Source organism: Brassica oleracea, chromosome C2 (genome assembly GCF_000695525.1).
Source record: "Brassica oleracea var. oleracea cultivar TO1000 chromosome C2, BOL, whole genome shotgun sequence".
NCBI classification, from domain to species: Eukaryota; Viridiplantae; Streptophyta; class Magnoliopsida; order Brassicales; family Brassicaceae; genus Brassica; species Brassica oleracea.
This window is the reverse complement of record NC_027749.1, coordinates 20,719,219-20,735,453: the sequence shown is the minus strand read 5'-3', so window position 1 is coordinate 20,735,453 and position 16,235 is coordinate 20,719,219. Positions and strand designations below refer to the sequence as shown.

General features: G+C 32.6%; 2 protein-coding genes and 1 pseudogene across 2 annotated transcripts; 1 reads left to right on the top strand and 2 right to left on the bottom strand.

Annotated features, from left to right (window-relative positions):
* Positions 1–461: 461 nt before the first annotated feature.
* Positions 462–6,213, top strand: LOC106325721 (agamous-like MADS-box protein AGL12). Its single transcript, XM_013763777.1, has 7 exons — positions 462–867; positions 972–1,077; positions 5,092–5,153; positions 5,283–5,382; positions 5,508–5,549; positions 5,683–5,724; positions 5,838–6,213. Exons 1-7 carry the CDS (start codon positions 686–688, stop codon positions 5,937–5,939), a joined length of 636 nt encoding a protein of 211 aa, XP_013619231.1. The 5' UTR covers positions 462–685; the 3' UTR covers positions 5,940–6,213.
* A 2,435-nt stretch (positions 6,214–8,648) lies between these two features.
* LOC106326533 lies at positions 8,649–9,645 on the bottom strand (annotated as a pseudogene).
* A 2,076-nt stretch (positions 9,646–11,721) lies between these two features.
* LOC106323669 lies at positions 11,722–14,413 on the bottom strand. The gene is made up of 4 exons (XM_013761755.1): positions 14,291–14,413; positions 13,981–14,187; positions 12,145–12,504; positions 11,722–11,876 (listed from the first exon to the last, which is right to left on the bottom strand). The coding sequence occupies exons 1-4, from the start codon at positions 14,411–14,413 to the stop codon at positions 11,838–11,840; spliced, it is 729 nt and encodes a 242-aa protein (XP_013617209.1). The 3' UTR covers positions 11,722–11,837.
* Positions 14,414–16,235: the final 1,822 nt, after the last annotated feature.

Here is a 16,235-nt window from a genome sequence, read left to right as displayed (position 1 = left end):
CAAAAAAAGAGAAAGCTGTCCATATTTTATTTATCTTATTTTTTACCTCACAAGTGTTATTCTATTCTGCCTTCTCAATTTGATATTTTCACCATATTTGATAATAACCTTTCAAAACAGAAAATATTTGGATTATTAGAAAGTTAAATTTCGTATCAACATCGTTAAGTTTTGTATCAGTTAGTGCATGTCAGGTCATGTCACATCCGATGTTAGATCAATCAATCAAGTGTAAGTGTGTAACATAGAAATTAAATTTGTACAAGCTAGAAAAGAAAGGCTAGTATAATATGCAAACCCATGAAGTAACAAACAATGCTTTAGATGGAGCTCTCACATGTAAACCTATATATACTTTGTATGAATGCATACTTAACATATAACATATGTGAGCACATACATATATTTTAATATAAGGGAAAAGGAGGCTTGTGTGGAGAAAAAGGTCCTTTAAGAAGCAGAGAAGCTAGTGGGAGAATCTGATAATGGAGATTGTATATAAAGTGAAGAAGCTGGCATGAATTTGGTCATAACTTCACAGTTTCTTCCAAACAAAAAGAGAAACCAAACAGCAAGTGGGGAACCTCGAAGCTAGTTCAAACTAGTGGGAGGTTGATCCACGTTCTAACTTCAAATCAAAATCCAAATTTAAACACAAATTTGAACGTTAATTCATCATTTAGAAATGGCTCGTGGAAAGATCCAGCTGAAGAGGATCGAAAACCCAGTTCACAGGCAAGTGACTTTCTGCAAGAGGAGAACTGGTCTTCTCAAGAAGGCCAAAGAGCTCTCTGTGCTCTGCGACGCAGAGATTGGTGTTGTGATTTTCTCTCCTCAGGGAAAGCTGTTTGAGCTTGCAGCTAAAGGGTATTATTATATATATTATATATATCATAGTGTTCATACTTATTTTGTGTTTATATGCAATTAAATATAAACTTATATAGTGGGAATCTGATTTCATAAATCAGAACAATGGACGGGATAATTGATAAGTACATGAAGTGTACCGGTGGTGGTCGTGGTTCTTCTTCTGCTATTTTTACTGCTCAAGAACAACTTCAGCCCCCAAATCTTGTATGTCTCTCGTCTCCTTAATTTTCATTCTTTGTTTTCTTATATTTTGAATTCTTCTCTTTGATTTTTGGGATTGATTGTTGAAACTGCTTGATTTTATGGCATTTTTTGGGTTGATTAAAACTAGCCAGTCTCCATGTCTCATTAAAAATGTTAATTACTTCTTCCATTTTGTTCTTTTGAGTTAATTTAGTTTTCTTTTTCTCCATTTCCATATAAATATATTATTTTGATATGCTATATGATACACGTGTTGACATGCAAAGCGTGAGTTTATTGGACGTTGTTGATTGAGTTGAAATAAAATAGTCTGTAAAAGCAAGTCCAGGTTCTATGTAAATATCTAGACAATTAAAAAATAAAAAATGAAGATAATATAAGAGAGACAATTAAAAAAATCGTTGTAAATGAGGAACTCACCTACCATTAGTGGTTACATACGTACTTAGGTACCTCATAGATTTCTTTATTGTTATTTAATTGAATCTTAAAAAGATAAAATCATAAAATAAAATGAACCAATGGATAAGTGACAGCAATGAAATGAATCTCTTTAACTTTGACGAGAATACCTTCATGAGGAGTCCTCTCTTTCTCTTTCCACCACCTTTTCTAATTTTTTTCATTTTGTTAATCACTAGAAACTCTTTAAAAACCTTACAGCGCATGCCCTTAGAACCTGATTATATATTTTTATTGGTATATGTCCGTTTGTTTCCCATCTGGTTATCTAAAAGAGAATATATTTTAGTGCAATAAAAAATTGTGTTAGAATAATATGATTCATTTGCTGAGAACTCCATTTCAGAAAATTTAGCATTGAATGTGCCCTAAGTTAGGTAGGGCACCTGATTCTGATTCTACTTGAAACTAATACTAGTAGTTGAGAAGTTAACATTCATTGCACATGTTTTTTTTTTTTTGCAACTTAAAAATGGTTAAACCTGGATCTATTAAAGACACAGACCTAACCCCGGATGGGAGATGCAACCTACAGATGGATCATCTCCCGGGTATTCAAATTAATAGGCCGTAAGCATGAACTCATATCCGCATGGTCACATGTGAAGCTAATAATTTCGCACTAGAGGGGAAACGATCTCTGGCCTGGACCAACAAAGCAACTCCTCCTGTAGTGGAAACCACTAGACCACCACGATGTCGTTTACATTTATTGCACATTTTTCTGAACAACTAACTAGTCTCACATTCTCAGATCTTTCTACTAGAAGAGTAAAGGAAAAACAAAAGAAGTTTTTTAAGTGTAAAATGTTTTCTATTAGTTCTTCATTACTGAGAACAAGAACAAGTTTTATTTTGGTAAATTAAAACAAGTCAAATTAATTACTATAGAGTACATTAGTACCCATGTGTATCACACTTTAAATATACATGCATGTATCTTATTTTGGTAAAAAATTGTGTGTGTATGTTTATTTAACTATTTACTAGATCTCGATCCGCGCAACCGCGCGGATTTTTGTTTTCATTTATTTTTATATAAACATTTTGTTTTCAATTCTAAACTGGTATATATTATAATATATATGTGTCTATCAATTTTTAAAACATAATAAGTTTACGGTATATTTTTTCATTGAATAGATTGTTTCAAACTTTTGCATGTATTTGTATCTTCTTATATATATATATATATTTCGGATTATTATTTCTTATTAAAATCGTAACTATATATATAAAGATTAGTAAAATATTTTTTTATTGTCATATTCAAAAATATTGTAACATTTCACAAATTTAGAAATTTTTTTAAAAATTAAACTTTTCGCTTCATAGATTTATATTATCGAAAAATAATTAAACATTTAGTTTTGTTTGATTTTTAAAATAAACTATATAGTTTAAAATTTGTTTTCAATGGTTTAAGGTAGTAAAGATTAATCATTGTTAGATAATATGATTTTTTATTTTAAAAAAATCTTTATAATTTTAAAAGTTAACATCGACAAATATTTAAAATTATTAACATATGGAGATATAATATTACAACATTAAATTATATCTATTTAATTTATACTATCTATAAATCCAATGGATTATCTATTGTTTAAATTCAATTATTGATAGCCCAGTAAAAATTTCTGGTAGGCCCAAAAATTAAATGATAAGATTAGAGATTAAATGTAATATGACTTTCTAAGAATATATCCATTAGGTCTATTTTAAAAAAAAAACACACATGAATCAATGTTGTGACTTCTGTTTTAATATATAAGATGAATCTTTATCTTTAGCACTAATTTATTTGTATTTAAAACAAATTATTATTAGTTTATAAATAAGTACAAATTATAAGTTTCCCTGGATAGATAAAAGAGATAGCCCCTAAACTGTTGTCATTGACACGCTCCGAAGTAGTATTGGGTTTTTTCCTAACTTATTGATGCATATATGTATTCATTTAATGAATAAATACATCAATACTATTAAATTAGAAACATGATCAATTGATATAGGTTTAGTCCAACATATTTTACCAACCAATATAAATTTTGTTACATAATAGTTATTACTTTTCATTTAGGTACTATGCTTTTTTCCACAATTATAGGAACCCAATTCTTTAATAGTTCTTATATATGGAGACAGTTATGCTTTAAAAAAAACTATTCCTATTTTTGGTGCGATGATTATATATATATATATATATATATATATTCCTCTATCATCTCAAAGTATTAAATATATACTCCCTCCCTCTATATCAAAATAAGTAGATTTTAAGGTTTTTGCACACTAATTAAGAAATTACAAATTTTTATTCAATCTTTCTCGTTTGTCTAAAAACAACAATAAATACATATAAATCAACCAATAAAAAATCATGCTGTAGAATATAAATAGTCAAAAACATAAAATTGCATTTATTTTTTACATGGAAACTTGAAAACGTCACTTAAAATGAAACAAAAATTTTTTTCTTAAAACATCACTTAAAGTACATCACTTAAAGTGATACGGAGGGAGTAACTTTATATCATTCCAATTTTTTTAAAATCAAAATGTAGTTTGTGTCATAAGAAAGCTTCAAGAGAGAAAAATAAATCGGTGGAAGGAGACAACTAAGTTTAGTCATGTTTTTTTTTTTTTTTTTTTTTGCTAAACTGTAAATATCATATTAATGATTTAAGATCCTGCAAGGCTAAGAATCTGTTCCAACCCGGCAAAAAGAAATAAAAACAAAAAAGGTTAATAAATGTATAGGAATAAATTACAAAATTAATGTGTGAAATGCCTCCGATACAAGTCTATAGTTATGCAACATCACAAATTCAATGCAATTATCAAAAATTCTTACTAATAATTTTTTTAAAATATTTTACCCAAATATGATTATAAAGAAAAACACCAATATAAAAATTAAATTTTCTAAAAAAAAAATGTAAAAAAAAAAATATATCCGTCCTTTTAAATGGCGGATCAAATATTATAAACCCATTTTTAATTGCATCACAAATTATTATATGTAATAATAACATTTTATAAATCATTATATATAAAATCAAATCATGAAAATTTAATGAAAAAATATTATTACAAATATTTAATTACTATTTAATTATTAAACAAAATTGTAACTATGCTTTGTTAATTTTTTTTAAAAATAAAAAAAATTATAACTGTTTAGAAATAAAATTTAAAATTAATGCGTGAAATTACTATGGCACAAGTGTATAGTTATGCAACCTCACAAATTTAATAAAATTATCAAAAATTCTCACTAATAATTTTTTTAAAATATTATACACAAATATGATTATAAAGAAAACCACAAATATGATTACAAAAAACACATATATGAAAATTTCATTTCTAACGGAAAAAAATAAACAAAAAATATACCCGCCCTCTGGAGGGCGGGTCAAATTCTAGTGTACGTTTATATGTACGGACATGACACTAACTTGTACGCTTTCAATTTGTCTAGCTACACCGGCTTGTTAAATTACTTATAAATAACAGAAACACTGAACGAACGTTGATTATCTCTAGGAACCGAAAGATGAGGTCAATGTGCTTAAGAGAGAGATCGAGATGCTTCAGAAAGGAATAAGGTATATATTATTAACTATTTACACGTTATTTCCTTACTAGCTAAGTTGCTTATATTAGATTAGAAATTTATATCTTTTGGTCATCTGAAATTTATACATGAGTATGTCTATATAATATAATGGATTCAGGTATATGTTTGGAGGAGGAGATGGCGCGATGAATCTTGAAGAACTTCTTCTTCTTGAGAAGCATCTTGAGTTTTGGATTTCTCAGATCCGCTCGGCTAAGGTATTCATGTATTAATGCATATAATGATAATTATGTATAATCAAAGTGTGACTATTTAAATACTGATGATTATAAACGTTATATGTTTCTGTTGAAAAAAATTAAGTTTATATGTAAAATTGCAGATGGAGATTATGCTTCAAGAAATTCAGTCCTTAAGGAACAAGGTAAGCACATGTATAACATCATTCTATATTCAGCTTCATACCAACTGGCTTGAATCATGAGTTTGGTTTATAATAACGGAACATAGAACGTTAAATTTAACCTTGTTTAACGGTTAATTTTGTGTGTGTGAAGGAAGGAGTTCTCAAAAATGCCAACAAGTTTCTTCTCGAGAAGGTAACAATTTTACTATAGTAGAGCTATATCCAAATGTATATCTTATTATGATGATGTTTACACTGCTTTGCCCTAATGATTTGCTTTGTTGTTGTGTTGGTGAAATAATGCAGATAGAGGAGAACAACAATAGCATATTAGATGCTAACTTCACAACTGTGGATACTAACTATTCTTATCCGCTAACCATGCCAAGTGAAATATTTCAGTTCTAGACCATAGAATGTTTGAAAACTATGTCTTACGTATTCAAATAAATCTTGGTAAGTATAATTAGTGTTGTTAAATCACACATAATTATAATAAAGCCTGTGAAACTTTTTTAGGCTGTTGAAAATCTATTTGTAACTTTTTCTTCTTGTTTTTAATTTGTTGGTGTAAGCAATGAAATGACTACAAGTGTGGTGTGTACTTAAACTCTTTCTATCTATGTTTGGAATTTATGGATTGTATGGTTTGGGTTTAAATGAGGATACCTAGCTAGCCTCTTTTTCATTGTATTTACATTTTTTTGTGCACCAGTGTTCTTACATTGTTACCTTCTAAATCGAAAATGGATAAGAAGGAAAGTAGTATTTCAACACAAAGTAGAAATTTATTTGACTAGATTCCAAAACTGATTATGTCATGAAACCTGAAACAAATGTATAGATGTTGAAACTTCAATAGTGACGACTAATCTGAGAAGTCAAGCATTTAGACTCAACCTTCAAATTAGTAGATCAAGATTCAGGATGCTAAAACCTACATATACAACCATCATTTTCAGTTAAAAGAGCCATAATTGTTACTTTTTATGCTCGTTTCTTCGACATAATTGGTCTTCAAGATTGTCTGGCCTTGAAAGGTTCATTGAGAATATCGACGATTAAAATGCAACGTTTCTCGACGATTGGCGAGTAAGTCCGGTGGCTCGAAGCTTGTTCTTCAGTGGAATGGGAAGCAACGACTGTCTAAACAATTACTTGATGCCCAATTTTCCTACACCTAGCCAATTCAAAGCTGAACATTTCGGCGATATATTGATTCAACATTACACCAATCAGCCCATTTTAATACAAAAATACAACAAAAAAAAACTTAATTAAGCAAGAAGCTAAAATGTAATCATAACTTTGTTGTTTTTTTGGTAATGGAGAGACTTTTTATAATCTTGATGGTAGGAAAAGTTGTAGTGACTAGACTTGGACGAATGGGATGCTTAATGCATTCCGAGTATTCTAGCTCAATAAACATATGGTAAATGCTGGAAAGAAGTGAACCCACTTGTTAACACAAACTTCATAACAATGATCTCTGATCTCAACCAGAATCTCCCGGTGCTAAATTCATTTACCTCAATATAGCTCATATGTTCGACGAGATCATCGCTAACCCAGCGAGTTATGGTAGTTAATAAATGTTAGGCTAGCTAAGACCAACTCTTGAACCGATAACTAATTATGGTTGTGTTGGTTTTGTAGGATTTACTACTTTGGACAAGGGATGTTGTGGGATAGTACGGAACAGAGCACATATATCACTTGTCTTCCCTATGAGACACCTTGTCCTAACAAAATTTGAAATGTGCTCTTGTAACGTTTTTACCTCAATATAGCTCATATGAAATTTACCTCAATATAGCTCATATGTTCGACAAGATCATCGCTAAGCCAGCGAGTTATGGTAGTTAACAAATGTTAGGCTAGCTAAGACCAACTCTTGAACCGATAACTAATTATGGTTGTGTTGGTTTTGTAAGATTTACTACTTTGGACAAGGGATGTTGTGGGATAGGACAGAACAGAGCACATATATCACTTGTCTTCCCTATGAGACACCTTGTCCTAACAAAATTTGAAATTTGCTCTTGTAACGTTTTTACCTCAGTATAGCTCATATGAAATTTACCTCAATATAGCTCATATGTTCGACAAGATCATCGCTAAGCCAGCGAGTTATGGTAGTTAACAAATGTTAGGCTAGCTAAGACCAACTCTTGAACCGATAACTAATTATGGTTGTGTTGGTTTTGTAGGATTTACTACTTTGGACAAGGGATGTTGTGAGATAGGACGGAGCAGAGCACATATATCACTTGTCTTCCCTATGAGACACCTTGTCCTAACAAAATTTGAAATTTGCTCTTGTAACGTTTTTGAGTTTCGATCATATCAAAATTTGAAATTCTCTCTTGGTTTTCCCGCTACCACCCGCAATAAACACATCTTTTGCGGTTGGTAGCTGTTGTTGGCGTTTGGCAACAACCGCTCAAACCGCTCCAAACCGTTTTAAACCGTTTCAAACCGCTCTAAACCTCATAAATTCAAAAGCTGGTTCCATCTAGCGTTTGCGATTGCGGGAGGATAATTTTTTTTAAAACAATATAAATACAAAATTAAAAATATTCAATAAAAAAATTAAATTGAAATTATAAAAATACTAAAATATATCTATTATACTTTAATTAATATTATAAAATTTTAAAATAAAAATATTTTCTATAATTTTAAAAAATTTAAAACTATAACTTTCTAAATATAATTTTTATATTTATTATAATATTATGATTTTTGATATTTTTATAATTATATAAAATGTAAATATTGTTAATTTATTATTTAACCGCTGCTGGATTTGGTAGTTAACCAGTCATAAGTATCTCGCAAACACACCAATTTTTAACTGCAGAAGCAGTCGTACAAATCTCTTAAAACCTCTAGAAACCGCAACCAACCGTATCCGGAAACTCCTGCAAGTGCAACCGCGGTGTTTAAACCAGTTAGCGGACTCATGTCATTTTCCTTATGAACCGTTTTGAAAACGTCAAATTTAATCACCAAACGGTCCAACTCATTTCTACTGGTTTTGCTTAATTAATTGATATTTGATTTAACATTAAAAATATACTAATAAATAGAAAAAAAAAATCTAGAGTCGGCTGTTTAAGGACAGAATCTACCACCGGAGATATTAGACTTCCGGTGGCTGGCTAGGCACCGTGAAATGGCGGAGCCTTCCCTGTTGCTCCGTCATGTAATCTCTGCACAGAAACGCCATAGAGAACTCATCCTCCACCGTCCGATCAACATCATGTACAAAAACCGCCCTCGTCTCTCCTTTCTTCCTACTCCTCGCGATCATCCCCGCCGTGTAAATAGCCGACATCCTCCCCGGAGCTTCTTCGTGAAACCTCCTCGGAGCATCCACCACGATTATATCCCACTCCGTCTCGTAAACCACTTCTGGTAATCCCTTCAGCGCAAGCTCGCACTTAGAAGCCCTAAGATCCATCGACACGCCGGGACGGCACTCCTCACTATCTATCGCCGCCGACAACAGAGCCGCCGCATCTCTTACTTTAGTATCGTACCGTACGCGAACGTGGTACGAGTCAAGAGACGGGAACTTCTCAGCGATCTTGCGGATCCATGACTCGTCCTCGTCTAAGAAGATTGTTCCCGGTGGTTCGGGGACGCCCACATCAAGCTGTCATGGCCAAGACCAAATACGAGAAAATTGCACGGCGATGCCTTGTCTAAGACCTGATGCAGTGTTATGTTAAACTATACACTAATACAAACCATTGCATGTTGTTTTGTTAGCCTTCTGTGTACCTTCTTGGTGACGGAGATTTCGGAGAGTGTTTGCTGGGGAGTGGTATTGGAGGCGGCGTAGTAGATGAGAGCGTCGGCGAGCGAAGGAGGGATCTTACCGCAACTCGCGGACTCTAGGCTATGTACTTTAGTTCCGATGGAGGAGTTGGAGATCCGTATAGTTTTGTCTAACGCCGGCTGAAATGAAGACGGTGAGAACTCGGTGTTGGTGATGAAGAAGAGAGTGATAACGACGAGAGACGCTAAGCTAGAGAGAATGAGTTTCATGGTAATAGGAAACTGGAGAGTAGTCGTCATTGTGATGATCTTAGTTGCTCAACTGAGAGAGGCGTTACATTCACTACTAGAGAGGAAGGTTTTTGTATTCTTGAGGGGACAAAGAGCAAAAGATTTTAATCTTTCTTTTGGGCTTGGTCCATGAGGTGGTTTGATTGTATGATGTGTCTCAATTTAATTGGTCGATATTAACGATATAATTTCAAGAATTATTTCAGGTTTTGGTGTCACACCTTATAGGACCAAGTTTAAAAGGTTAGCAAAGAGTAATATAGCAGGAGACAAAAGAAAATTGTGTTAAAGGTACATAGACGTTATGATGAAGCCTAAAGGTTGGCCAAGTTGGTTCTTTACCATGGCAAAAACATATATCTTTTAGGAATTTTATCTAATTTCGTTGTTGAGTTTGTATAAAATTTTATCTAATTTTATCGAATGTTTGCTTCTGTTTTGCTATCTTTCATTGCATTGTCAAACATGCATGATAACACTAGCACTGTCACCTGTTACGTTCTTAATGATGATGAATGTGAATTTGATACAAACTCAACAGCGAAATACGGAAAGTCAATCACATTATTTAAAATTTTTTTATTACAGTCCAAAACCAAAAGCTTTGAATTCTACGCAGGCATTTAGAGCATGTTTATTGGTAAAACTCATTTGTGTCTCTTAGGTAGGTTGTAATGATTTTTTAATCACTAAAATTAAGATAAAAGACTTTGTTAAGAGACAAGTAATTATAGTGGTTTATTGGTGATATCTTAATTAAGGTTCTTAACAATAAAAAAAATTAAATTTTTTTATAAACATTAAATTTGAAACAAAGATTAAATTTATTTATTGAACAAAACAAAGTCAAACTTAACATTTTAAACATAGATATTAAAATAGAAACATAAAAACATAAAAAAACTTAGTATGGAAACAAACGATAATAATTTCGGGATATGTTGGAGTGTCGCTGAAATAATCATTCCATAACCGGAGATGGCCTTCTTCCCGATTTCGTTCGATAAAAACTCGTTTTTTTCTTCTCTTTCTTTCATCTTCTTGATCACCATGATCAATGAACAGATTTTCAAATGTTTGATCAAAATGTTGATCAAAATATTGATCGAAAGTTTGATCAATTGACTCTCCAAAAGTATTATGAGAAGAAGATGCCATATATGTTTTAGACTTTGTGAATAAATGAAGAACAAGAGGAGAATGGGAAAGAAACTTTGTGAATACAAGAATAGAATGGGAAAGAAACTTTGTGATTTAAGAAGAAGAGGAGAAATCTCAATCTTTTTTGAAGAAGAAATCTCAAATGAAAATTCATAAAACCATATATTTGTGGTCTGTGACTGAAGAAGAAATCTCAAATGAAAGAACCCGAAAAATAAAGTGAAAAAAGAGAGATGAAGTTTGATACACACGGAGTAGAGAAGAAGACTATGATGTTTTATAAAGAGAGATGATGACTGATGCTTTCATTACAACAAACGGTCTGTGATACAACAAAACAAGATCAAAAGGTTTGATACACACGTGATACAACAAAACCAAGTCCACTACAAAACAAGCAGCAGACTACAAGAGCTGACCACAAAATTACAAGAGCCCTACCACAAAACTACAAGAGCCTGACCACAAAACTACAAGAGCTGACCACAAAACTACTAGAGCCTGATCACAAAACTACAAGAGCTGACCAGAAGAAAAGTTTTACCTGAAAGATTTGTGGTGACCAAACACCTGAGCCATTCCCATTAATAGAGCCCTTCTCGGACTCACTCTTTTGATGGTCTCCAGTGTCTGCAGAACATCAGTACGCATACATCAATAAACCCATAAGCTCACTTTTAAAATATTCAAACAAAAGTATATCATCAGAAAAATAAATAAAGAAGAAGCAAACCTTAACGATTTGGTCCTGCTTCAGTACTAGTAGAATCAGAGTTGCATTCTTAATCTTGGCAACAACAACTGCATTACAGAACTACAAAAAGAAAAAGAAGCCATAACTCATATTGATCCATGATAGGGCAGCGAAAGGAGAGAACATCTGAAAAAAACAAAGTTAAAGTGAGATTAGCTACTAAGCTGACACAAAGACAAAACAAACCATTCTCTAATATACCAGAGACTCCACCAATGCGCCGCTCAGTGCAAGGCTTCCAAGAGCTGGAGTGACGCAGCTCCGCCATTGCTCCTCGCCAAAACAAACCACTATCGGTTCTTTCTTTCTTCTTCTCAATCTCTGTGGTTCTTACTTGCCATGTGAGGGAAGAGCTTGAAGGAGAGTACCGAACACGAAGACAACAAAACAAATGAAAAAGAATCAGAGGATTTCTATATTAAACTAATATACATGATTTTCATGGAATGAAAATTTTTTCATTGACTCAATCAATAAACGAAATGATCAAATGAGTGAATAAGCTCTCTATCAGAAACGAGAATTAACAGACTAAACAAGTGACGCGAACAAGAAGGAACACAATCTGAAACATGCAAAATTGAGGATTTCAAAAATAAAATCTAGATTTTGGAGCTTTACCTTTCGATTTAACTTGGCGCCAACCGAAGAGATTGTTTGTAAAGGAGAGCCACCGATTTCCTCCGTCGAGGAGAGCCACAGAGATTCTCCGACGCTCATAGCCACCGAGATTCTTCTACGAGCAACGCCACCGAGGTTCTTCGTCGAGGAGAGCCACGGAAATTGGTCGTCGACGAAACTCTCCGACGATTTTTCGGTTACGAAAGCCACATACGAGATTCTTCCACGGTGAGAGCACCGAGACTCTTTCTCGCGGAATCCACCGTCTTCTTCGTCGCCTTCATCTTTTGTTTTTCTCTCAAAATCACACCTCCAATACTGAACCAACACGTGGCCCACAAGAGGCGTTGCTTCCACCCCCTATTTAGAATACGTCCCTTAAGTTAATGGCAATTTATCTTTTCTTTTAATTGCTAATTTCCTTAACAAACCCATCTAAGAGACCCCAATGCACATGCTCTTAGTTCTTTAACTGCAGTAAAAATCTAGACTTCAAAAGAAATGAGCAAGATATGCTCAAAAATCTGCAAGTTCAGAAGCAGCGCAGGTTGACCATTGATTGTATTTGGCCGGGCCTGAAAAATTTTGGCCCAGAGTCAAAAAAAAATTTTTGGACCATTATTTTCAAAAATCAGAAAAGTGACTGAAAATGTATTCTAGTGTTCAAACTTTGCACCTCTTATGCGCATCCCGGCGCTCTTACCAGCAGGACTAGTGTAAATTTTATCTTACGATTGGCCCTTTAAATATATATATCTTGTAAGGCCCTAAGCACATGCTTTATGTGCCTCTATTCAGGCCCGGCCCTGATCGTATTGTATTCTTTTGTAAGATGATTTTACTTGACTTGTTGGAGAGAACATCCGTCAGAGCCTCGGGCCAAAGCACGTAGAAGCCTTCACAGATATCCATGAGAAATTCGGAAGACAGTTATTGACAGAAAGGTTATAGGACAAAAAGAGTGTGACACTCCATGAAACTGAATGCAAAAGAAATGATCTAAACTATATTTTTCAACTAGATGGCTAAGCTAAAAAGGTAAAAAGCAAAATTTTATAGCAAGTTGTTGTGATGTTGGTTGCTTTTGGCTTTCTAAGCCCTATGAGAAGAGCTTGTAGCTTTTTGCTGATAGGGTAATATGTCTCATTCCTCAAATGGGAGCAAAAATTGCTATTGCAGACTCCAATGACTATTGCTATCTGTGGTTAAGTCAACAAAGGGTTAGAGTTGTTAAGTTACTCAGCTTGTGACTAAAGCTTTGTGGAATCAAGAAAGTCTAACCAAAGTGGCACACCAATGAAATCTAAATCGTTTTGGTCGCCTCATGATCAACCATATAACGCAAGGCAACTGCCAAGTACATGGGTACAGTATACATCATCCATCATTATAATCTAATGTTTGCAAACAGTTGAGATATGTTTATTGCTTTTTGTAGAGTGACTTACACAAAGTATGAGGTTGATGAGAAGACAAGGCCACCAAAGAACCCTAAAAGACCTTCGAACAAGGGATACAGACTGCTACTAGACATACCAATGCTGCACACACCGAAGAATATTAATTTACATGCTTACATACAAAAAGTGAAAGAAAGGTAAATGAGAGCTAACCAACGTATGTGCTACGTGCGACTAGACTCAGCATTGTTGGAGTGAATTTAAGTGTTTTCACCAGGTAATGTATGACTCGATCGTGTCAAACACTGACATTGCGAAAACCTGTCCAGGTGATCATAATTTTGTAGGTTATATATATAGGCCTCCAATTTATGAAAAACAATTATTAAAGTTTTTATAAGCTTGACGGATTTTTTAAGAGATTGCCTCCGCTCACGCTGTAAACTAAGTCAGAAGCGATCTGGACCAGAAGCTGTTGTGGTAAGACGATCCAGTAACCTAGTCTTGGTCCGAACGCTTCTTGGACTAGCTCCGGATAACGGTCAAACCGTTTCCCGGGAGCGCTTACGTGCAACTGACCATTTGCCACAACGAGTAGAACGTTATAAGCTATGATAATGTGATTGCAACAACTCCGGGTCCTCTGTTTTAAAGAATAACATCGTTAGTTACCACTTTATTTTGTAGAGAAGACACAAACAATTTCTTTAGTTACCAGCCAAGCTGTGACATGGCGACAGGGAGACTGAGAACTCCTGCGCCGACCATGGCCGTGACATTGTGGAAGGCAGAGTAATACCACTTGGCCTCTCTAGACGCCGTAACCGGTAACTAATCGTTGTAATCCATTTGCTGCTTGTTCTCCACATCATCCTGATCAAGATTTTTGGTATGGTTTATATATAGATGACATTAAATGTCAAAAAGAAACTTATATGAGTTACCATATCAAATGCCAAAAAGAGTTACCATATCTTGGCGTTACAAAAAAACATTCGGAGAATGATTGATTTGTTCAACGCTAAATGTTTTGAAAAATATATTTTTTTGTCAACTTTTTGAAAAATATATAAATGATCAGAGTTTCTGTATAAATTTATTTAAAGAGCACGAAAATATTGAAATCTTCATTCTTTTAGCAGACAGAGGGAAATAGAATATGGTCAAATGTCAGTCTCATTGATGAAACCACATTATTCTTTTTTTTTTTGAGCAACTGAAACCACATTATTCTTTTTTTTTGAGCAACTGAAACCACATTATTCATGTGACTATATACACAGCTTATTACCGCTGAAGGAGGCGCATTGGTGAAGGTCCTTTTGTTTTGTGTTTTCTTCAAAAAATAAAATATATAGGGAAATGTATTTTTCTTTTCTTTTTAGTACAAAATATGTATAGAGAAGAGAAAAAAAAACAGAAGAGTAATTACTGGTTAATGATGATCAGTTTCGTGCCTAGACTTTGTGGGGGCTTAGAATATCTCTAAAAAACTCTCTATTTTGAAGATTCCAAAACTCTATATTTAAAATTTTAAGGTGTCTTTTGAAATCTTTCTCCAAAAGCAAAACTTCAAACTTAATTTCAAAATTATTTGTATTTTACATTATAGTCCTTATATTTGTCATAATTAATGTAAATCCATAAAACTCTTATAAATAACTAGCACATATAAAAAAATATTACAAGAATATTAATTAATAAAATTTTACACTAAAATATAAAATTATAAAGAGAAATACATAATTAAATATTAAACTACAAGAAAAATACCACATTATTCAATAAAATTATCTCCATAATTCTCCATCTTTGAAAATTATTTGTTTGGAAATTATTGGAGATTTTGGAGGTTCCGGAGAAAATTTACCAAACTATTAGTTTTATTGTAATATTTAAATTTATGAAATAAATATGTTTTCATGTACTTTTTAAATTTTCTTAATTAAGTTTCTTTTGTAATACTCTTGTTGTCTAATTCTAGTTTTAAAATATTATAAATTTTATTTTAAAAAATTATTTAATTTTTTGTGTAAAACTTGAATTTTTTTACAAAAATTGAAATATGTATGAGATATAAATTTTTTAAGGATTAAAACGAGAAAAGAAAAAATATTTAAGAATCATAAATGTGATGTGTAATTAATTGTAAAGACCAAAACTCCAAATTTGAAGTTTCACTTCTCAAAACTCCAAATTTGAAGTTTTGAAGTTCGTTTTTTTAGAGCAAAAAATTCTATATTCGAAGTCCTAGAGTTCTTTTTGGAGATGCTTTTAAGGTAATTTTAAAGTTGGGGCCTTAATTTAGATAAAAAAAATTATCATGTAAATTTTGAATTTTAAAAAGTATATTCAACATACTTAAAATGTTTTTAAATAATTTATGTATAAAATATATAATTTTATGTTAAGTAAACAGAGTTTAGTACATAAAGAATAAATAAAATCAGATATGAAAACTTTGTTAAGATTCTTTACATTTTCATCAGTATCCAATTTGTTTTTTAGCTAAAAAAAGTTCATATCTATAATTAGGGAGGAAGTGATTACTGATTTTACTTGGATGCTAGAAAAGTGAGGATGGTCTTTTAAACGAGTTTGCAAATCCAACGACTCTGGTCTCTTCCTAATTCCTTACGTTCAGATCTTTTCTTCGTTGGTTTTATCAGCCACATTTCTAGCCTTATTCTT

Excerpts from the sequence above, each read along its gene's own strand:
- LOC106325721 (XM_013763777.1), top strand. The coding sequence starts at position 686 with ATGGCTCGTGGAAAGATCCAGCTGAAGAGGATCGAAAACCCAGTTCAC. Across the intron at positions 5,383-5,507 it reads CTCAGATCCGCTCGGCTAAG|ATGGAGATTATGCTTCAAGA; the intron begins GTATTCATGTAT and ends GTAAAATTGCAG. Across the intron at positions 5,550-5,682 it reads TTCAGTCCTTAAGGAACAAG|GAAGGAGTTCTCAAAAATGC; the intron begins GTAAGCACATGT and ends GTGTGTGTGAAG.
- LOC106323669 (XM_013761755.1), bottom strand. The coding sequence starts at position 14,413 with ATGTGGAGAACAAGCAGCAAATGGATTACAACGATTAGTTACCGGTTA. Across the intron at positions 14,188-14,290 it reads GGTCGGCGCAGGAGTTCTCA|AGGACCCGGAGTTGTTGCAA; the intron begins GTCTCCCTGTCG and ends TCTTTAAAACAG. Across the intron at positions 12,505-13,980 it reads CTTCTGACTTAGTTTACAGC|GGGGTGGAAGCAACGCCTCT; the intron begins GTGAGCGGAGGC and ends TATTCTAAATAG.